At 39.5% G+C, this 19,193-nt stretch overlaps 1 protein-coding gene across 2 annotated transcripts in view; it reads right to left on the bottom strand.

The window, feature by feature from the left end:
- GPR158 (G protein-coupled receptor 158) overlaps positions 1–19,193 on the bottom strand; it is a 209,959-nt gene that overhangs the window by 177,711 nt on the left and 13,055 nt on the right. For both annotated transcript variants that reach the window (XM_055709593.1, XM_027799290.2), the window contains exon 2: positions 15,909–16,014. In XM_055709593.1, coding sequence (XP_055565568.1) covers positions 15,909–16,014 — 106 coding nt within the window. The remainder of the gene's footprint in view (positions 1–15,908; positions 16,015–19,193) is intronic.

Below are 19,193 nucleotides of genomic sequence, written 5' to 3' on the forward strand. Positions count from 1 at the left end.
TCTACCCTGAACAAAATTCACTCACATCTATAGCTTTTCCTCTCTAAAAGCCAGACTGGCAGTCACAGGCAAGCATCCAAAATCTCGTTGTTGTATTTCTTCTTACAGACTGTTATCAGGGTAAAAGAGATGTGACCAGTCCAGTGGTGCTGCCCACAAGGTTCGCAGGCTACCACAGCACCCCAATACGTTGCCTCATTTCTCTCAACAAGATGTGATGTAGCAAACAAGACTAATTCTGTAATCAAAATGTAGCAGGGCTATTTAAGGCAGCACAAAGAAAACTGTCAGAGGCCCACCAGACATCTTTCCTTGATTTTCATTACAGAGACAAGCTTAATAGGAATTAGGCTCTTAACTCTCCACCAAGTTAACAAGTCTGAGGAACATGCATGAAGGGGCGGGAAGTTTCTTCTAATACTGCTCTGTATTTCTTTGGCTGTACTAAGTAGAGTTGTCATACATATGAGCAGAACTGGTTCGAAACAGAGACAAGCTGCTGATTTGGCTTGCCAGATGCTGTTATTTCTGCACTGTCACTTTTTTCAGGAGAGGCAGAGACCTTCACAGTACCCACCTGCAGCCACCTGTCCTCTGCTGCCCTGGCAATGCACCAGCCTTTGCTCCACAGTCCAGCAACCAGGAGTTTTACAGTGACCACACTGACTCCTGTCTTCTTGAAATCCATTGCAGAGTAGTAACATTTTAAAGTTTTAAATAAGTTTTGCAGCTTTTTCACATGCATTATGCTGTTTATGGCAAAAACTTCACAAATGTGAGTGGCTGAAGCAAAAAGGAAACCAGCTCTGAGGTTGAAAGCTCTCCAATGGGGTTAGAGATTGTATAAATCTCTAAATAAAATTGTACTGGACTGCTGTGTAATTGTCTGAGTTCGGAAGACTCTCAGTCAACTTAGGTTAGAAAAGGTATCAAAAGGAGAGGCATTTACTGTACTTCAAAAACTCTCAGCAATTGAAAGAGTAACAGGACCAAAGGTACATACAATGAAATGATTCAGTACTTCCGTGTCTTTATTGACTCTATGTTAAACCAAAGGGGAGTATTAGATAGTAGAGCTGGTGAGATTGTATTAACACAGACCACACCACTTCAACCAGATCCCAACAGTGTGGGAATGGCTAATAAGGGTCTTCCAGAAAGGTATCTGCATTTGAAAATCAGAGAGAGAATAGGTCAGACCCTATTTGGATTTGATTTTCCTTGTTAACAGCGCAAATATCACCAGCCTACAATGCGTTTGCGCTCGCAGTTACCAGGGCAAAATAAACACCACAAACAAATGCACGATTATACCTACACCCCCCTGCACCTCTTCAGTGGCTCAGCTATCAGAGGGCAGAAGGGATTTCACACAGATGGGAGAAGAGGAAAGCCTGGGTCCGAGGGAGGGTGCAGCACTCTGCTGCTCCCCGCATGCCTGAACACTCACACACTTGTACAACACACAAGTTTTTGCCAGTTTCAAAATTCACTTCAACCCACTGCATTCCAACGTATTTACTAGAGGTGGTACGTAAGCTGGTAAAAAACCAAAAATAATAGGAAGACAACAGTAGAAGAGATCAGAAATATAGTTAGAAAGAAAAGCTGAAACTCCAAAGCATTTCACCTGAGAGTCAATCTAGAGAGGAGAAAAACAAAAACAGACTTAAGACAAAGAGTTTCACACAAATAGCTTCATTTACATCTGCGCACTTCTCAAAACCAGGAATATAATCTAAACCTAAGGCTAGGCTAAGCTGAAGAATCCCATTTAAAATAAGACTGCAGACTCAAAAGCACAAATTTATGCATTGCTTGGGGTTGGGTTTTTTAGGTTTTTGTTGGGGGTTGTTGGGGTTTTTTTGTGGTTTTTTGTTGGTTTGGGTGTGGTTTGGTTTTATTTGGGTTTGGGGGGTAGGGTTTTGGGGGTTTTTTTTGTTGGGTTTTGGGTTTTTTTGGTTCGTTGGTTTGGTTTGTTGTTTTTTGGTTTTCAGGGGTTTTTTGTTGTTTTTTTTTTTTAAAAAAAAAAAGCAAACTGACTGGGATTTGGTGGGGGAAGAAGATAATAGGGAAAGGGTCTGATTGTCCCAACTATGACAGTGTATCAAAAAGGTGAAAATAATTATTGGTAACATCTAAGACAGTCAAAGAGCCCCAGGGTCCCATTGCACCGAGCGCTAGACAGAGTCAGATTTAACCTCCGCTCAAATAAATCGCCAATGACAGAAAACATCAAAAACACATCACTACAGTGGTGACTATCAATACAAAGCTGCTTCCTGAAAGGTAAAATATGACCACTGTGATGTCTGCAGTCATCCCAAAAATAAAGGGAAAAGCCACTAGGAAAGGTAAGCGGTTATTTTATTTCAGAAAATAAAAGGGTTCTCCTTTCCCAAAGAGGAAGCAGAAGCTAAAGACTTTTTTTAACCTGCACAGAGGTGCTCCAGAAGTCAGAATGAATGCCTGCCAGAAACCAGTCTGACCTCAATGATTTGGACCACGTCCACAGAGCTGTACTGGCTAAGAGTATGTTGCTTGTACTGATGGTTTAATTGAACAAGAAGATCAATAGTACCTGAGAAGGTGATAAAGGGAGAATGATCCACTGAATGGTGAGCTGATTAGCCTTTGTTGTGAGAGGGAAGAACATATTCCATTTGCTTTCATTCTCCCTCCAAGATCTAAAATGCCTTGCTCCAGAGGATACTCAAAAAAGCTGGTCATAGAACAAACCACAACAGGGGCTCTCAGGGCCAGCACAACAGGTCAGCAGCTCTGCTGAACTTTCCACAGGTCACAGAACACTGCCTCCATTCTTTAGATTCAAACAAGAATTAAAATCATATTAGTGAGAACTGTCTGCATGCTCCAGACTGAAACACCAATTCCTAATGTAAACCTATTGCTATGAAATCATACAGCTATGGAATATCTGAATAGAAAACTATAAATGTACTCACGCTTGTGACCCAGAATTATTTGGGACTCTATCAAGGCAAGAAATAATGGCCAAAAAAACGCAAGGATTGTTTTTTGTAACAGTGTTTATATCTCTGGAGACAACAGATGAAGTGAAATAAGAGCACAAAGTCAAATGTTTGATGTTCATAATCAATAAGTGAGATCCTATTTCACTGTAAGAGCTAACGTTAACAATGTTAATAGTATTATTCTTAACTCTTACTAAGAAGGTAAGTATTCAGCTGTTGTATAAAATTTATCCTTTTCAAGCCTTCCTCTTCTTCCATTACTTTTATCAATAGGACTCTAGCTTAAGGAGAGCCTCCTCCCGTCATAGGATCCAACTGACATATGTGGTGCTTCACATATACACCAACTTTGCTTTCTTTTATACATTTGCAAAACATGGCAGTCATTTCTTGTGTAACATACATATACGTTTAAATGTAGAACTAACTCAAGGGCTATGGAAAATTTAGTGAAGACTTCAAAATTCATGCATCTCTTAATTATTCCAGCTGTTCCAACATCATCACCATTTAGCAGTGTAGTAACAAAAATATACAAATAGGGAAAATACTTTTAAATTTGGTGCAGTACAATACAAAGACAAAGATGCAAAATGTGACTCCTCATAACCAGGTAATCACTGAAGAAAATATTTTTAGGTTACACTTACAACAAAAATTACTGTTGTAATGTATCATTTTTGTTAAGTGATGTTAGAAAGCAGCTAGAATAATCCACTAGAATAATCCACTGACGCATAATTAAAAGCAACTCTCAATCACCTATGGAAATGAAACATAACTGAAATATGCATTAAACCTGTAAAAATGATTCTTCTTGAAGTGGCTTACTCAGTAATACTTCATAAAAAATGCTCTTATAATTACACAGAATCTGTAGCAATGAAGCAGTCCCTTAGAAAGCAATCATTATTATGGAGCCCTATCCTGAAAGTAAACTCTGACTTCAAAATCAAACTTCATTCCATTACAAAAAAAAAAATATCGGTCTTGGAGTTTTTTACAAATGTAATCCAGAAGATTCATATCAGGATAACTGGAGCATTTTATTTAGACATTTATTTCAAATACTCTATTAGTTATCTATAAAATTTCTGTATAATTAAAATACCAAGAAATGCCTTTTTCAGCTAATGTAATGCAGTATTCACTTTGAAGGGCCCTGGAACAATATGAATTCAGGAATTTAAACTCTATGTGGCATTTTGCTCTCACATCCTTAAAACCAATTTTTGCCATGTCTTGTACATATTGGAATATAAAGATGTTTTATCATGCCTTGTAAAACTTTGCAAGTTCTGGAGGGCTGCTTTATTTGACTTCCTTTCCTGGAAGAGAGACAAGCTGTTTTGGCTGAGCTAAAAAACACAATGACTATTCAGTGATGTAAGATAGATAGTGATGGAACTGGACAAATAGTATCAAAAGTTTCTAAACCTTCCAAGAGAGAAAAAGAACGTTTTTCTTTGTGGGACTTGGACAGGAACATAGGTTTCTAGAACTGCTCAAAATGTCATCACTCAGTCATTTTCCATTACCATACAACAAAACTTTCTCAAAATGTCTTCTCATTTTTCCGCATAAGAAAGGATTCAAACTAATGCATATTTTTAATCAAGTTTTATCAGTCTTTCAAATTATACAATCTCCTAGAGCAGCTCCCTGAAATACCTATTTTTGTATTTCCAAATCAGTACTTTTTAAAAATGTAAGAGTTTTTAAAATGTTAATCCAGAAAAATGCACTGCTGATGTTGGTTTCACTCTATTTCACAATGAAAACTAGTATCAAGATGTCATAATTTCAAACAAGCCAATAACAATTTACCAAATAGCCCTAGCAATTCTCCTCTATCTCTAGGACATTATCCTATACATTGTAGGCTAATTTACTCTCTTCAGAAAACTCACATTTCATAATGCAGCATATGTTATCCAAGTAAAACCCACTACCATATCTATATTACAGATCTTCCCCCCTTTCAAAGCTTTGACCATTAGATACACAGATAATATACATAAAGGGATGAAAAATATTTCAAACCTAGCCCAAGCAACAAGGCAGTATCATCGTTCAAAATCTTGGTGTTATCTCTACTAAATCAGCTTTTGAAGTTCTGAAAGAAAGTAAGTAGATATGTTTGTAGCTACTAACTAAAAAATAAGAATCTGAATATACTAACTTCATTTCTTCTGTTGTAGTAGGAAAAAGAAGTGTTGAACTTGTTATAGAAAAAGTATCAGAAGTAAATGATTTCTCAAAAAATTCAAACACATTTTTACATACTTATAAGAAGTTTAAAAGAAATAACTGGTGAGCAAAAGCAGTTGGCAACGGAAAAGACATAAGCATGAATAAAACAGAGTGGAAATACAAAGCTCAAAAGGGATACCATATTCTCCAGACATAAATCTGACATGAAAAACAAACTGCACAAAAGATGAAAGAGCTGACCACAGAGTCACATAGCAGCTGATGTTGGAAGGCACCTCTGGAGATCATCCAGTCCCAACCCCTGCTCAGAGCAGACTCAGCAAAAACAAGTTGCCCAGGGCCAGGCACATTCAGGTTGTGAGTGTCTCCAGCAATGGAGACTCCACCATATCTCTGGGCAACCTGTTCTAGTGTCTGACTACCTTCACAGTGTGTAAAAAAAAAAAAAAAAAGAAAAAAAGTTTTCTTTTTCTGTTTCAGTTTGTGCCTCTTGTCCTGCCACTGACTACCCTGAGAAGAGCCTGGCTCTGTCTCCTTTACACCTCTCCATCAGGTATTTATACACACAGATAAAATCCCCTGAACCTCCTCTTCTCCAGGCTGAACAGTCCCAGCTTGATCAGCCTCTCCCTGTTCAACAGGTGCTCCAAACCTGTAATCATCCTGGTGGCCTTTCACTGGACTCACTCCAGTACAGCCATGTCGCTTTACTGGGAAGCCCAGAACTGGACACAGCCCTCCAGATGCTACCTCAACAGGCTGGGCAAAGAGGAAAGATTGTCTCCCTTCATGAGCTGGCAACGCTCTGCCAGACTCAGCCCAGGAGGCTGTTGACCTTCTTTGCTGCAAGGGCACACTGCTGGCCCACAGTCAACTTGATGTCCACCAGGACTCTCTGAGCCTTTTCTGCAAAGCTGCTTTCCAGCCATTCAGCCCTGCAGCCTGCGCGGGTGCATGGGGTTAGGTGGAAGCAAGGACCACCATCTCCCCAGCTGCTGTAACATCTCATCACAGAACAGTCATAGAATGTCTATGTGCAAATGACCAAGTAATTCACAGTTTCCCCATATATGTATATATAGGCATACATGTGTGTATTCATACATAGGCACACACAAGAACAGCTTAGCTGTAAATAAATGTATATCTAAAAACATACATAAAAATATTTGAGGGTTGCAAATAATTCAATTTATTAGCTACAGAGAAAGCTCAGTTTGTTTCTCATGTCAGGCCAACCTAGTGAGCTTTATTTTAAAACGCAAGAGTAACACCAGAACTGTTTTAGAAGAAAGTTACAGGACTCACTTTGCCTAAATTAGAATGCATAGTTATACCACTCCATGAATGCTTTTCCTCCCTAGCCAACCGTATTTGAAAGATGAAAAAACTGACAGAATAAGTAGATGGAACTGGTGGTGCAAAAAAAGTAACTACTATATTCTGATAAAAAGAGCGAAGCTCAGTAAGCAAATCCTACTATCTACTTTATACAAGCAAATAGAAACTGATTGCCCCATAAACAATGGTTGTGGCAAATTGAGGGCCTAAATTTAACTGCAGAGGAATTCTGATCCTGCTGCAAAAAGAAAACAGTGCAGTATTACAAATACAAAATTGCCTTATTTGTCTCTACAGTAATACCTACTTTTCCTCACCACCTCTTCCAACTAAAGAAGCAATCAAAGATGATAAATATCTTCTTTATCTTAAGTTTACATGCATAAGTCATTGGGAAGAAGTGTTTGTTTCTTTCACTACTCATTCACCAACAAGACAAAAGAGTAAAACCATTAAAGGAGATGAATGAGAAATACAAGCAGTAATATGATGAAACTCAGTAATGGCTTATAAACTAGCCAAAACATAAAAAAGAATAAAAATACTCAAAAAGATAAAGATTAAAAATCACATGTTCTGCATTCTTATGTTAGTACTGGTGCTTAATATATTCATGATCTAAAACAACACAGGTCGACAAAGCAATGAAGAAACAAAACAAAAGACATTAAGTAGAATAGTACAGACTGAGAAATTTCTAGACCAGCCCCTGCTCAGTGAATGGATGACCTGATAACCATCAGTTTACAATACTGGCAAATGCCAACTAGAAAAACAAAATATATGAATTACTGGGATTTAAACAAAAGCATAGGTAAACCAAAAGCAGTTCTTTTTCATTAGCAAAAAAATATTCACCTCCTACTGTAAGTCACCAACAAAAATGACGGCATTTGAATGTCTAGTGCTCTAAAATTGTGCCCCAAAACTATAACTAAATGAGTTTGCTTCCATTAAGGCTATTACTACACCTCAGTACATTGCTTTGAATATGAAGTTTCAACAGCTATTTTTTCTAGGTTTTCATCTTAGGGTCTTTAATAAGTTTTCAATCTAATTTTAATTTGTTATAGGAGAAAGAGGAATGACCTTTCTTCTCAAGGCTAAATTAAACTTGTCTCGTGCATGTATCATGAAGTATTAAAAGAACAGGAGAAACTTGTTACATTTAATAAAGTTTTTTTAAAAATAAGGCAGACAAGTTTTTTGTATTGGTTTACTATTGCTCAAGTCCATGTTCTTTCAACAAAAGTAGTGAACTGTAGAATATGTGCATGAGAAAATTTTCATATTTTAACAACAAAAAAACCCTCTGCAGTATATGGCCTGAATAAGCAAATCACTAAGTATGCAAGTCAGGAAAAGAATCTGCACAGTTCGTAGGAAGCTGGTGTCCTTTGCAATGACAGCAAGTGCAGCAACAGCTCATTCAGCTAAGAGGGCGTTGAGTGGCTTAATTTTTGACCAGAATGCTATCACAAATCAAGATCACTAAGAAAACTATGAAGCTGTTCAGACACAGGTTTCAAAAATAGATCAGGAGGGGTGCTTAACTTCCTGGAACTATCTGAAGTATGGGGGAAATGCATGCTGTAATGCACCTCAAAATCCCACTTGGAAGATGATCCAGCCTGGGTCCGTGGTTGGAGCACATCAGGACTCCTTTTCGTCACATGCTTGGCGTACTTTTCTGCAGAAACCAAACTGTGGAGAGGGTAATTTGCACACCTGGAGATCACACCTCAATTTGAGTCAGGGTGGCTATCAGCTTAGAGATAATCATTTTGCCTCTCATCCCAGCTGTAAGATGGGGGTAATAGTCTTTATAATATCTCACAAGATATGGGAATATACTTGTGTATCTTCCAAGATAAGCGTATCACATCTCACATAGAATGGACCAGATGCTTCAATACTGAAATGCTGTATCTTTATCTAATTGCGTACATCTAATTGCGCTTAATGCTACTAGAGGTTTTTGCAGATATTGTATGGTGCTCTGAATGTAGCGATAACAACCAAGAGCCCCGAATGAAGCTGTGCTCTGTTTAAGCCTAGATCTGATACAGCTACTGCCACTTTACTTCTGGGAAAGATAAGTCACAGCCAGCCTGCTGAGGATGAACAGTCCAGCCGTGCTACAGTCCCCAGGCTCCTTGCTGGCAGGTCTTCTGTGGCTCCCAATAGTACCTGATCTTCCACCTCTTGCCCCAACCACAGACAGTCAGTTTCTCAGTCTTTCTCCAGGGAAGAACTCTTCCCTATGTCCGTTCCCCTCCCTGTGACCTCCCCTTTGCTCCCACCAGGCATATTTTGTCCATGTCCCCCCAGCTAACTAAACTTCTGGGCCTCAATTCTTTCCTTCCCAAACAGGATGGGAAGACCCAACAGTTCATCTGATGGGCACTGCCTAAGAGGATGCTTAGAGGAGTCCAGCAGAGAAAGATCTGAAAGCCATAGCAATGGATCTAAAAGAACTGGTAATAGATACAATGCTATCATTGCCCATCAACTGCACGAGAAACCAAATACCTCCTGCTATTTTCATTTTTGTCAGACAGCATCATTCAACCAATCATCTACTGCTTTTCACTTTTTAACTCTGGGGAAAGGAAAACAGCAGCAAATAGAACTGAGCTGGATGAATTCATTTGAATGAATGCTACTAACTAGGATGAAAGGAATTGCTGCAAAGGTTTTCTTCTTTGAAGAAAACATTGATAACAGATTAGCTCCTGTAAAACACAGTAATTTCATTTTTTTCTGAAAAGATGGTGTAGTTAAGCAACCTGGCTTTTCCTTAACCTGAAAGTTGGTTTTCATAGCACCTTGTTTATCACTGAAAGCTCTGACAAACTTCCACCTTATTTTATGTAATTGTGTCTAAGGGAGTGCCAGATCAGATCTAGTAATACTGTCATAAAGGGACTTTTCCCATGAACACAGATGATGCAAAGTTATTTTTAAAATAGCATCAGAGATGTTCTTTGTGTCTACTGTATGCTCTCCAAACACACCAAGTTGTGCAAGCAGCCATCAGTCTGAGAGAACAGATACGCCTTTCTGCACTTGGATCCAAGAACACCGGCTGCATTTTCCTTTATCTCTGTACCAAACCAAGCCGCTCCCTTTTCTGTCTTAGATTACCCCTTTAGCCCAGGATTTGATATAGCATTTAACATTTGTATTCTAGCACTAAAGACCTTGTTTTCTTCTAGGAAGAAATATGATCTGACATATGCTTTCTACCCTGGTTTGGGTACTTCTCTTGCCCTGTCTTGCATGCTGCTCTGGTTTCAGCTGGGATAGGGTTAATTATCTTCTTGGTAGCTGGTGCAGTGCTGTGTTTTGGATTTGGTGTGAGAACAACCCTGATACCACATCTATGTTTTTGGGTGTTGCTGGGTGATGTTTATAGCAAGTCAAGGACTTTTCAGTTCCTTGGGCCCCGCCAGCGAGAGGGCTGGAGGGGCATGGGAAACTGGGAGGGGACTGAACTAGCCAAAGGGATATTCCATACCATATGACATCATGCTGAGTATATAAACTGGGGGAGGAAGAAGGAAGGAGGGGGGGGGGTGGGGGGACGACAGGGACATTTGGTATTATGGCATTTGCCTTCCCAAGTAACTGTTACACATGATGGAGCCCGGCTTTCCTGGAGGTGTCTGAACACCTGCCTGCCCATGGGAAGTACTGAATGAATCCCTTGTTTTGCTTTGCTTGCATGCACGGCTTTGGATTTACCTATTCAATTGTTCTTATCTCAACCCTTGAGTTTTACATTCCTTTCCAATTCTCCTCCCCATCTCTCTGAGTGAGGGGGAAGTGAGGGAGCAGCTATGTGGTGCTTGGTTGCCAGCCGGGGTTAAACCATGCCAGATGCAATCTGTAGCTCCAAGGATGATTATTTCCAACATAGAAGTTAACTATATTCCATAAACCCTGTTCATTCAGACTGAATCACCGAACAGCTTTCTTTTCAAATTTTTCTCATTCTGACTGCATTTTTCCTAATGAAAAGGACAGAAAATACATGCAATAAGCAAAACTGATAATAGTGGATATAACCCACTGAGTTATGACTTCAGATGCTAATGTCTTGTCATGCTTCCCCTCCCACAGAGTATGTGCATTAACAGCCTTTTCCAGTTTGACAAGGGCACTGGAAAGTGCCTGAAAAAAAAAACAGAAAGCACTGGATTTTTTTCCTTTCCCAACTCAGACCCACTGCAATTTTTTAAATCAGCCCCTGCCTCCCTTTTTCAGTTGGTTGTCTGTAACACTATATACAATACAGTAAAATATGATGGTCCCAAATGTTTTGCTAAACAATAGAAAAAAGATTTTGGCTGTACTGCTCATTTGTTTTCCTTTCTCAGTTGTTTTTGTGTTTGCATAGAATGAATACACACAGAGTAGGCCTATGCAACTTCCTACAAACACAGATATACACACTATATACAGACAGCAATGCAGCTTTTCTGTTTACTCTGCCTCTCATTCCCTCTAGATATTTTTGCACACTGTCATTTGTGGAATACTGTTGAAACCTAAAGGGATGTCAGCTGAGCCTGCCTTGCACTGCAAGCTGTTGGCAGTCTCATTAAGGATGGGGGAACAGCATGGAGTCCGCTGCTGTTTTTTCACAGACTGATGCTGCTGGTTGGAAGCATTTGGCCAAGCTCAATGGGCTATGCTGGCTGATCTCTTCAGATGCTCCTCAGTCTTGATTTTACTGTTGATGTCTCAACAAGGACTCTAAAGTTGTTACTAAAAGTGCCAGCAGCTGCTAACAGCATCTATGGGGAAGGAATCTAACACATTAAAAGAAGAATTTTCAAAGGTTTCAAAAGGGTAAAAAGGCATGTTTTCTTACCCCCACAACCAGCCTTGCCTGTATAATGACATTACTTCAGTAAAAAAAAAAAGTAAAGACATTCCTGGGTAACTATTTTTTTCCTGTGTTTGTTAACTCCAGAATTACTTGCATCATTTTGGTCTCTACCCAATTAATTTTAATTATTTCTAACCCTGCAGATATTACCCACCTCATCTGTTGCAGTCCCACAGAATCCAAATCTCTTGCCCACATATTTTTGGGGAAAACTGTTCCCTATTTGTGCATCAAGGTAGAGGGCAGGAAGGAAAATGTAGCTCCACACTTCACTGTGAGTTGTCCCTTCTTAACTTAGGTCAACAAGATAACACCTGGCCATCAGCCTCTTTTTGGCTGATACAATTAAAAAGAGGAAAAAATGTTCACAATTGAAATAGGCTTTAGCCACTGCTGCCATTTGGCTTTCCTGTGTAATGTCTCACCTAACTTCCTGCCTAATTAGACTGGGCATTTTCCATTCATACTGAGGTTGTAGGAGGGCACTCTTCTCCTAGTTCATCTAGGCTGCTATGAAATCAGGGATCCGTGGGTTCCATGCACAAAAGAACAAATCAGGAAAAATATTACTATATATTAGGAGTTTAGGTAGTCAATTTAAAAGCGGGGAATCTAGAGTACCCAGCACTTGCTTTTGTTTTGTACTCAGTTTGAGGGCACCATGCACAAATCAGGATATTTAAGTCACCAATCCACCTTCTGAGGCACACCTAAATCTAGTGACAGACGGCAGTTAAAGGAAGAATATTATGTTTAAGCATTTTGTGTACTTGAGTTGTAATATTCCTTAATTTCCCAATCACACACTATTTTTCTTTCAAGCAAGGACTAGCACTACAACTATTTCATCACATCATCAGGTTACTTGACACCTCCCAAAGCCAAATCCCAATGTCATGGTTAGCATCATCTCCTAGTGACTCTGTGCCACAGCACATGAGGGCAATACAGTACTTTCAACAACAACCTGTTTGTTTTCTGGTAGAAGATGGGTCCCATCCATTCCTTCCCTCTTCCTGTCTACCACATATGGACCGCTGGTTTACTACATGTTTACATGCGCTGTAGTGCACCTCCGTCTCCCTCCTTTCCATTGATACTTATTTAGAAGGTAAACACTTCAGGACAGCACAGAAAGTAGGAAAATTTGTCTGCAATTGTCTAGTAGATTCCAGCCACTATAAAATTAACTAAAATAAGACAAAGAAAAGAAGCATTTTAGTAACCCATCGTTTTGGCTTTTTTTCTCCTCTTGTCCATTCCCTAAGACACTCCCTTTCCCTTCTCTGTCACTTGCTATATTTTCATAGTATTAGGGAAGAGAGGAATTCTATCTCTGAAATACTGATCTTTATGCCTTAAGATTTAATGGCACTGGCAGCCCAGCCATGTAGTATGGGCTATACAGTAAACAGATTTTCAGAACCAAATCAGAAATTCACTATGGCAAAGGCTTACCAGTCTGTGGAAAGGCTATGCTGCACTAAATACTCACGTCACCTAACAAAACTAGAGAGGAAGGAAAATCCAGAGACCTCTGTTTTAACAAAGCGTTAAAAGCAGCATATGGGACCTGCTTGTAAAGAAAGAAGTCCTCATCAGACTGAACTCTCCTGAAGTGGTGACTATAGGGTAAAAGAAGAGAAAGTTTCTCTATAGATTGTTCCCAGCAACTTCCCATACCCAGGGCCACTGTTACTGAGCGAGGAGTCACATCCTCTTTAGGTGCAATAAGGAAAGACACTCCCTGTTTTGCAAGTTTCATTTTGGGGGAGGTTTGTATTACCTATATATCCTTGTTGGCCATGAAAGTCTTGTTGATTTAACACTCTACTAAGTGCCATGGAGATGGAAGAACAGCCGGCAGGTTTTTGTTGAAAAGCCATTCATGAAGTGGCATTAATCTCCTTGCCCATGTTTTTAACACCTTAGGGTGTGAACACAAGCCACTCACATACACAGCATCCCTCATTAAAGATCTTCTGCCCTATAATGTATATTTTAATTCCTTTTTGCATCATAAGAACTCACTTATGGACTACAGCATCACAGTAGGCATACTAAAACAAAAACATGCAACTGTCCAGTAAAAAAAAAAAGACAACCTCCTTTGTAACATCAGTAAATGTAGTGCCTCCTATTGTCAAAACAGCACAAAGCAGCTCTGGTTTTGTACTGATATATGAGGTTGGACTCAACAGTAGCAGAAGTGTTGTACAAAAAAGAAGTATTATTGCAAACCATGTAGAGCAGTTTGTTAGCCCTAAAAAACAAGGAAAACACTATGCAGAATAAACAGGGACAGAAAAAAACAAAGTAAAAACAGTGCAAGTCAGTCCGGTAAATAAAAGCTCTGCAAAGAAGCTTGCTTGAGGACAGAAAGCTTTACAACAACACACCCCAGAACCCCAACATGAAGAACCAATCTATAATGTACATTTTAAGTAGAAGAAATGTTATGGTCTCCTTCAGCAGACAGGAAATGTCCACTACCCTCTCAGCAACAGCGGGAAGCCCAGAATGCCAAGAACCCAGTTCTGGCTCAAAGTTGGTGAAAAAACTGTCTCTGCATCAGTGACCCACAACAGCCACCTTGGTTTCCCATGCACAGTAAGAGACCAAATCATAGAAGTGAGATTTTTCCAGTTTACCCACTGAGACACTAAAAACTATGGAATTAAAATGGGGTTTGCAAGTCATAGAAAATCTTCTGTAACCCTTAACGTTCTTTCACGCAGAATTTCATTCTGCACTCAGTTCCCTAAAGCAGTCTGCTTGCCTCATGTGCAATAATAAAATGGAAGGTAGATTTTACTGAATGTCGTATTCATGAAGAAAACCCCTTTCTATAATCAGAGTGAATTCTACAGAGAAACAGAAACTACTTTTTACTCCTGTGAAAATGAATTGTGAAGAGTGAAAAAAATCCTTTTATTTCCCTCCCTTCTTCAACAGATTCTTCCAGAGAGAGTAGCTTTTTGCATTGTTCTCTCCAGGACACGCTTAAGGACTTAAGAGTTGGAAAGGAGTGTAACTGTGGGATTATATCTGGTTTGGTTTGACTCATCTTCTGGTTTCCTAAGAATACAGAGCATGATTAGAGAAAAAAAAAAGTTATTACAGCCCATTACAGCAACGGGCTTTGAACCGAACCAAAGGTGCATTAAAGCCCACCATTGAGCTTTCTTCATTTTCTCCATTTCACTCTTGCCTTGGTTTTTCTTAAGCCTTCTCATAGGGGTTTTTTCCTCCCTTTTCTTCTTAGTTGCAGGACGAGATACAACTTACAATCCCACTCCTCTGCTGACAATTTTGCTCATAAGACATTAAGAAAAGGAGGAGAACTTGCCAAAATATATAATCACATTCAGGATAACTAGCATATATTTAAAAAGATGTTTATCAGATCTCATGGGAAACTATTTCTTCCAGGAAGAAACAAGATATTAAAGCATTCCCTTGAATTCAGAAGTCAAAAAGTACTTAAAATATTTTTGCAAATGGAAAAATATTTCCATTTGAAATTAGTCTTTATCAAAGACTACTTGATTTCTCATTTCAAGTTTAAGGAAAAAAACTGCAAATGAAAAATACCAGAAAGGATGTATACAAAAATTCTGAGTTTTTCTTGCTCAAGAATGTTAGCAGATGAATTCATCAAAACCAACTCTTTCCCTAAATTTAGATTTGACTTTGATAAATTGGCATTTTATAACTAATTTGGTAAACACCTCCTGACTTCCAGTAGACAAGTCAACTTTCCCTACATTTTAATCGCCCTTTTTGAAAGCACAAAGTGCATGAGGTACCTACTCCCACAGAAAACAAAAGGGTGCCTCTGAAAACAACAACATATGCCATAACAAAAAAAAATAATCACTGAATGTATTTTGTTTTAAAGTTTCATTGAACATATATGACTGGCCAGGCTGAATGATCTACCATATGCTAACAGACGGAGCCAGGCACAGACCTTCAAAAGAAAGGGGAAGCAGGAAGGAGCTGAACAGAAACATTTAGTCAGCTCTGTCAAAACCTTGGCATTTCTGTTAAGAATCACAGTATCCAATTCTTGCCTGTTATTCTGTATCATTCTACCAAGAGCCCATGTTTTTCTGAATAATTATTAGTAGCTTTTGAGCTACTTTATCTGTATTTTGCAAGGCTGTCCAGTCAAAAGTGACACTGACATTAGAAGTCGATTTTGAGTGTTAACTAATTGTTTGACTTGCAAGCAGAACTTCATAAATCATTTCACTGGTAATATATTTTGTTTATAGCTGTTATTTCTGCACAATAACTTAACTTCTGCTGACTATTAACTTGCACAGAAAGATTTTTTCAGCTTACAAACCACATTTAAAGTCTTTAAAACAGATAGCATTTATACTACAGAAAATTATTCATAGGGGAAAGACTTGTTATTGAAGTGTAGCTCAGTCCCTTAGGGACAGACATACCTCAGAATTGTTGAGATGACACCGGTGCGTCCCCGAGAACCACCCCTCACTCGAACACTGGTCAATGTCCACCTTCTGCAGATTGATGTCAACTTTGACAACGCCTCTGAAAACAGAGAAAACCAGCCTTCAACACAGTGACTACAGAAACAGGTTAAACCTCTTTATGATGCTGTAGCCTGCAAAGTGGAACTACATCTTTCTTCTAAATATAGGATTTGATGAAAAGTCTGAAAACGGGTCAGTTTTGTGTTCCTAAAGCCATGATGGCAGAGACACATTCTCACATTAGACCTTACTGAGATTACAACAAAAGCTCAGTAAATCTCACACACTGACGAAGCATATTGCGGCAGGTAAGAATAAGTTATACACTCAAACAATTTAACGCCCTTCACATTTTACAACACGAAGAACTACGATACAGTGGAGGATCTGCACTACTTTTTCCCAAGGCCAGCAACCTCCCTGTCCAACACTGAATATATTAGCAGGTGCCACACCTAACCCCAAAGCCCAGCAGCGACACCCTCACTTATGCTCCAGGGAACATTATTTGCAACAACTGGCAAAAGTCTTTTTCTGTACCCTCCCCAGGGACAGCCTGGCCTCAGGCCTCTCCTCCAGCAGACACCCAAACACCCCTCTCCCCCACCTCTGCCAGCTGGTGCTGGTATAATACCAGATACAACACACAGGTCTTCAAGGACTGTCAGAACTGCATTAGTGCTATGCCAAGAACACTCGAGTTTTCATCATCTGTTTCCTCAGAAATGTTTTTTGAATGAAAAGCTAACCACTTGATAACAAAGTTAACACTATTTTATAAATAACTCTGAAATCACCAAATGAAAAAAAGCTCCAAGACTGTAGTTGTGTGCCTTACAAAAACCCTTCTAAGATTTCCTTATTCTCTCTAAAATAACCTCCAGAACTACTTTGGATGGAGAACATTTATAGCATCATCTTGTGAGAGCATGTATCTGTGACTGCTTCACTGCTGTCTGGACTTAGCAAAAATGTCAGTATGCAACTTCTGGTAGTTAGATCATTACACAGACTCACTTGTAACAGAATACTCTGTACTGATATCTTAAATCTAGGGTACCATTCCTTTTTAAGTCAAATATTCCAGCCACTTCAGAAAAAAAAGATTTATTTCCACAGTCTGAACTTCCGTGACTACAAACACCATCATCCCCTCATCAGGCTGTGGACTGCCAAAGGTGCAGCCCAACCTCTATCTCACAAACACCTTACCCACCTCAAAGCATGCTGCCTCTTTAATTAAAGCTCAGTACATCACCATCATCATAATTCCTACAGAGCCATATATTTGAGAGGCTACTTATGAACAAAATCAGAACAGGCGTAAGAGTGAGCTTGATCCAAACTAGGACAATACTGCTCCCTCATACCTGACCCCAGTATAGCCAAGTGCAAAGTGACCATAGCAGCTATGTTTGGACATTCATCCTCAGACATGCTATACAGTCATTGCAGAAACACAAGCATATCGTTTAAGTGATCCAATGAAGAATGCATTAAGCAATTATGCAGGAAGTCAGACAGCACAGGTGCACTTCATTACCCTCTGCCTCCTGCCTAGAATCTAAACAATATAATGGTGGGCACACTTAGAAATTACCTGAAATATTTAAGTGCTGGCTCCACCAAGTTCAATTTGAAATAGCATACACCAAGCTTCTAGAATATTCAGAAGTATTTTTAATTTACAGCTTTGTGCCTTTCTGCACTTGAAGAACAGTCTCTCCAGGGACTGCTAAAACTACACTTCCACCCCAATTAACCGCTTCTTCCGTGTCCCAGGTGACCTCTGACTTCAAGGGAAAACCTGCCATCCTGTCCAGACTAACTCCTTATAAGATGCTGATGTCAGTGGATTACAAGCTTATCTTAACCTGATAACAAGGTATCTGTCTCAGATACTCATAGGCAGAGGTAACTAATTCCTCATCTGGTCACATGCAGATCCCACCAGGTAAGTTTCTAATACTTTCCGGACCTTTCTGAGCATAAATATTAGCATGTGGACTGGGGACAGGAGATGTTCTGCAAGTAAATAATCTCACCATGGCTGCATACAGGCACAAAGCAGGTAGCAGGACCAGGATCAACACTACTCCTTGCTTTCCTAGTTCATGTTATACACCAGGCACCTTGGCAAAGGTCTCTCAAACATTAACATGATTCCAACTACATTACAGAAATCAGTTTATATAGTACTAAAAAAAGTGATGATTCACCCTTATTAGGACTGCAAGAGATTCACCTGGGAGACTCTCAAGCACCTTAGGGAAGCAGGTCTATTTCCGTTTCATGGAAAGCTTTTCCCTTGTGGACATTTTGTTTTTAACTGGTAGGAAAGAAAACTCCCCTTTCCCTTTACAAATGCTTCCACAAAGAGGGACAGATTGCAAATTAAGGGTAAACAATCGCTCCTAGGAGAGGAAGAGCACCTTAAGATTTTGCTTGCAGTATCATGAGCACACCCTGAAGAAGCACAGTGTCAGTACAAAGAGATATAAACATTTTCAAGAGAAAACTTAACTAGAGTTTACTTGTGAGAAAGACAACACATACAAGCCAGAGGAACTGGGGACAGTAAACACACTAAGTAAGCATTTGAGTATGGCCTTGTACCAGACACACTGCAATTTGAAGAATTAGTGGCATGTTTTAGTGGGCCAAGAGGCAGAAAAGCAGGATAGCATCCTAATGCTCAGAGCCATGTACCGGAAAGAAAGGAAATGTACTTCCAGGTTTTTCACATCATAATTAAGTTACTTGTATCCTTTGAAAACCATTTGTTACAATTATTTTGTTCAAAACAGATATGAAAATCATAGATTCATACAGCAACTGTCATTGAAAGAAGCCTCTTGTGATCATCCAGTCCAACCACCTGCTTAGAGCAGGCTCAGTTTAGCTGGGTTTTTTAATACCTCAAGGGAGACTTTACCACCACTGGGAAAACTGATCTAGTGTCTGACCACCCTCACACTGTCAAAAAAAAAAAGCTTCTCTGATGATTAAACGTAGTTTTTTTGCATTTCAATTTGTGCCTGTTGTATTTTCTGCCCTTTCACCGACTACCCCTGAGAAAAGTCTGGCCCTACCTCCTTTATGGTTTTTTCCATCAGGTATTCACACATGTGTAAGATCCTCCTGGAGCCTTTTCTTCTCCAGGCTGAATCATCCCAGCTCACTCAGCCCTTCTCTTTCAGATTCTCCAACCTTTCATCATCTCTGTGGCCTTCACTA

Source organism: Falco cherrug, chromosome 4, assembly GCF_023634085.1.
Source record: "Falco cherrug isolate bFalChe1 chromosome 4, bFalChe1.pri, whole genome shotgun sequence".
NCBI lineage: Eukaryota > Metazoa > Chordata > Aves > Falconiformes > Falconidae > Falco > Falco cherrug.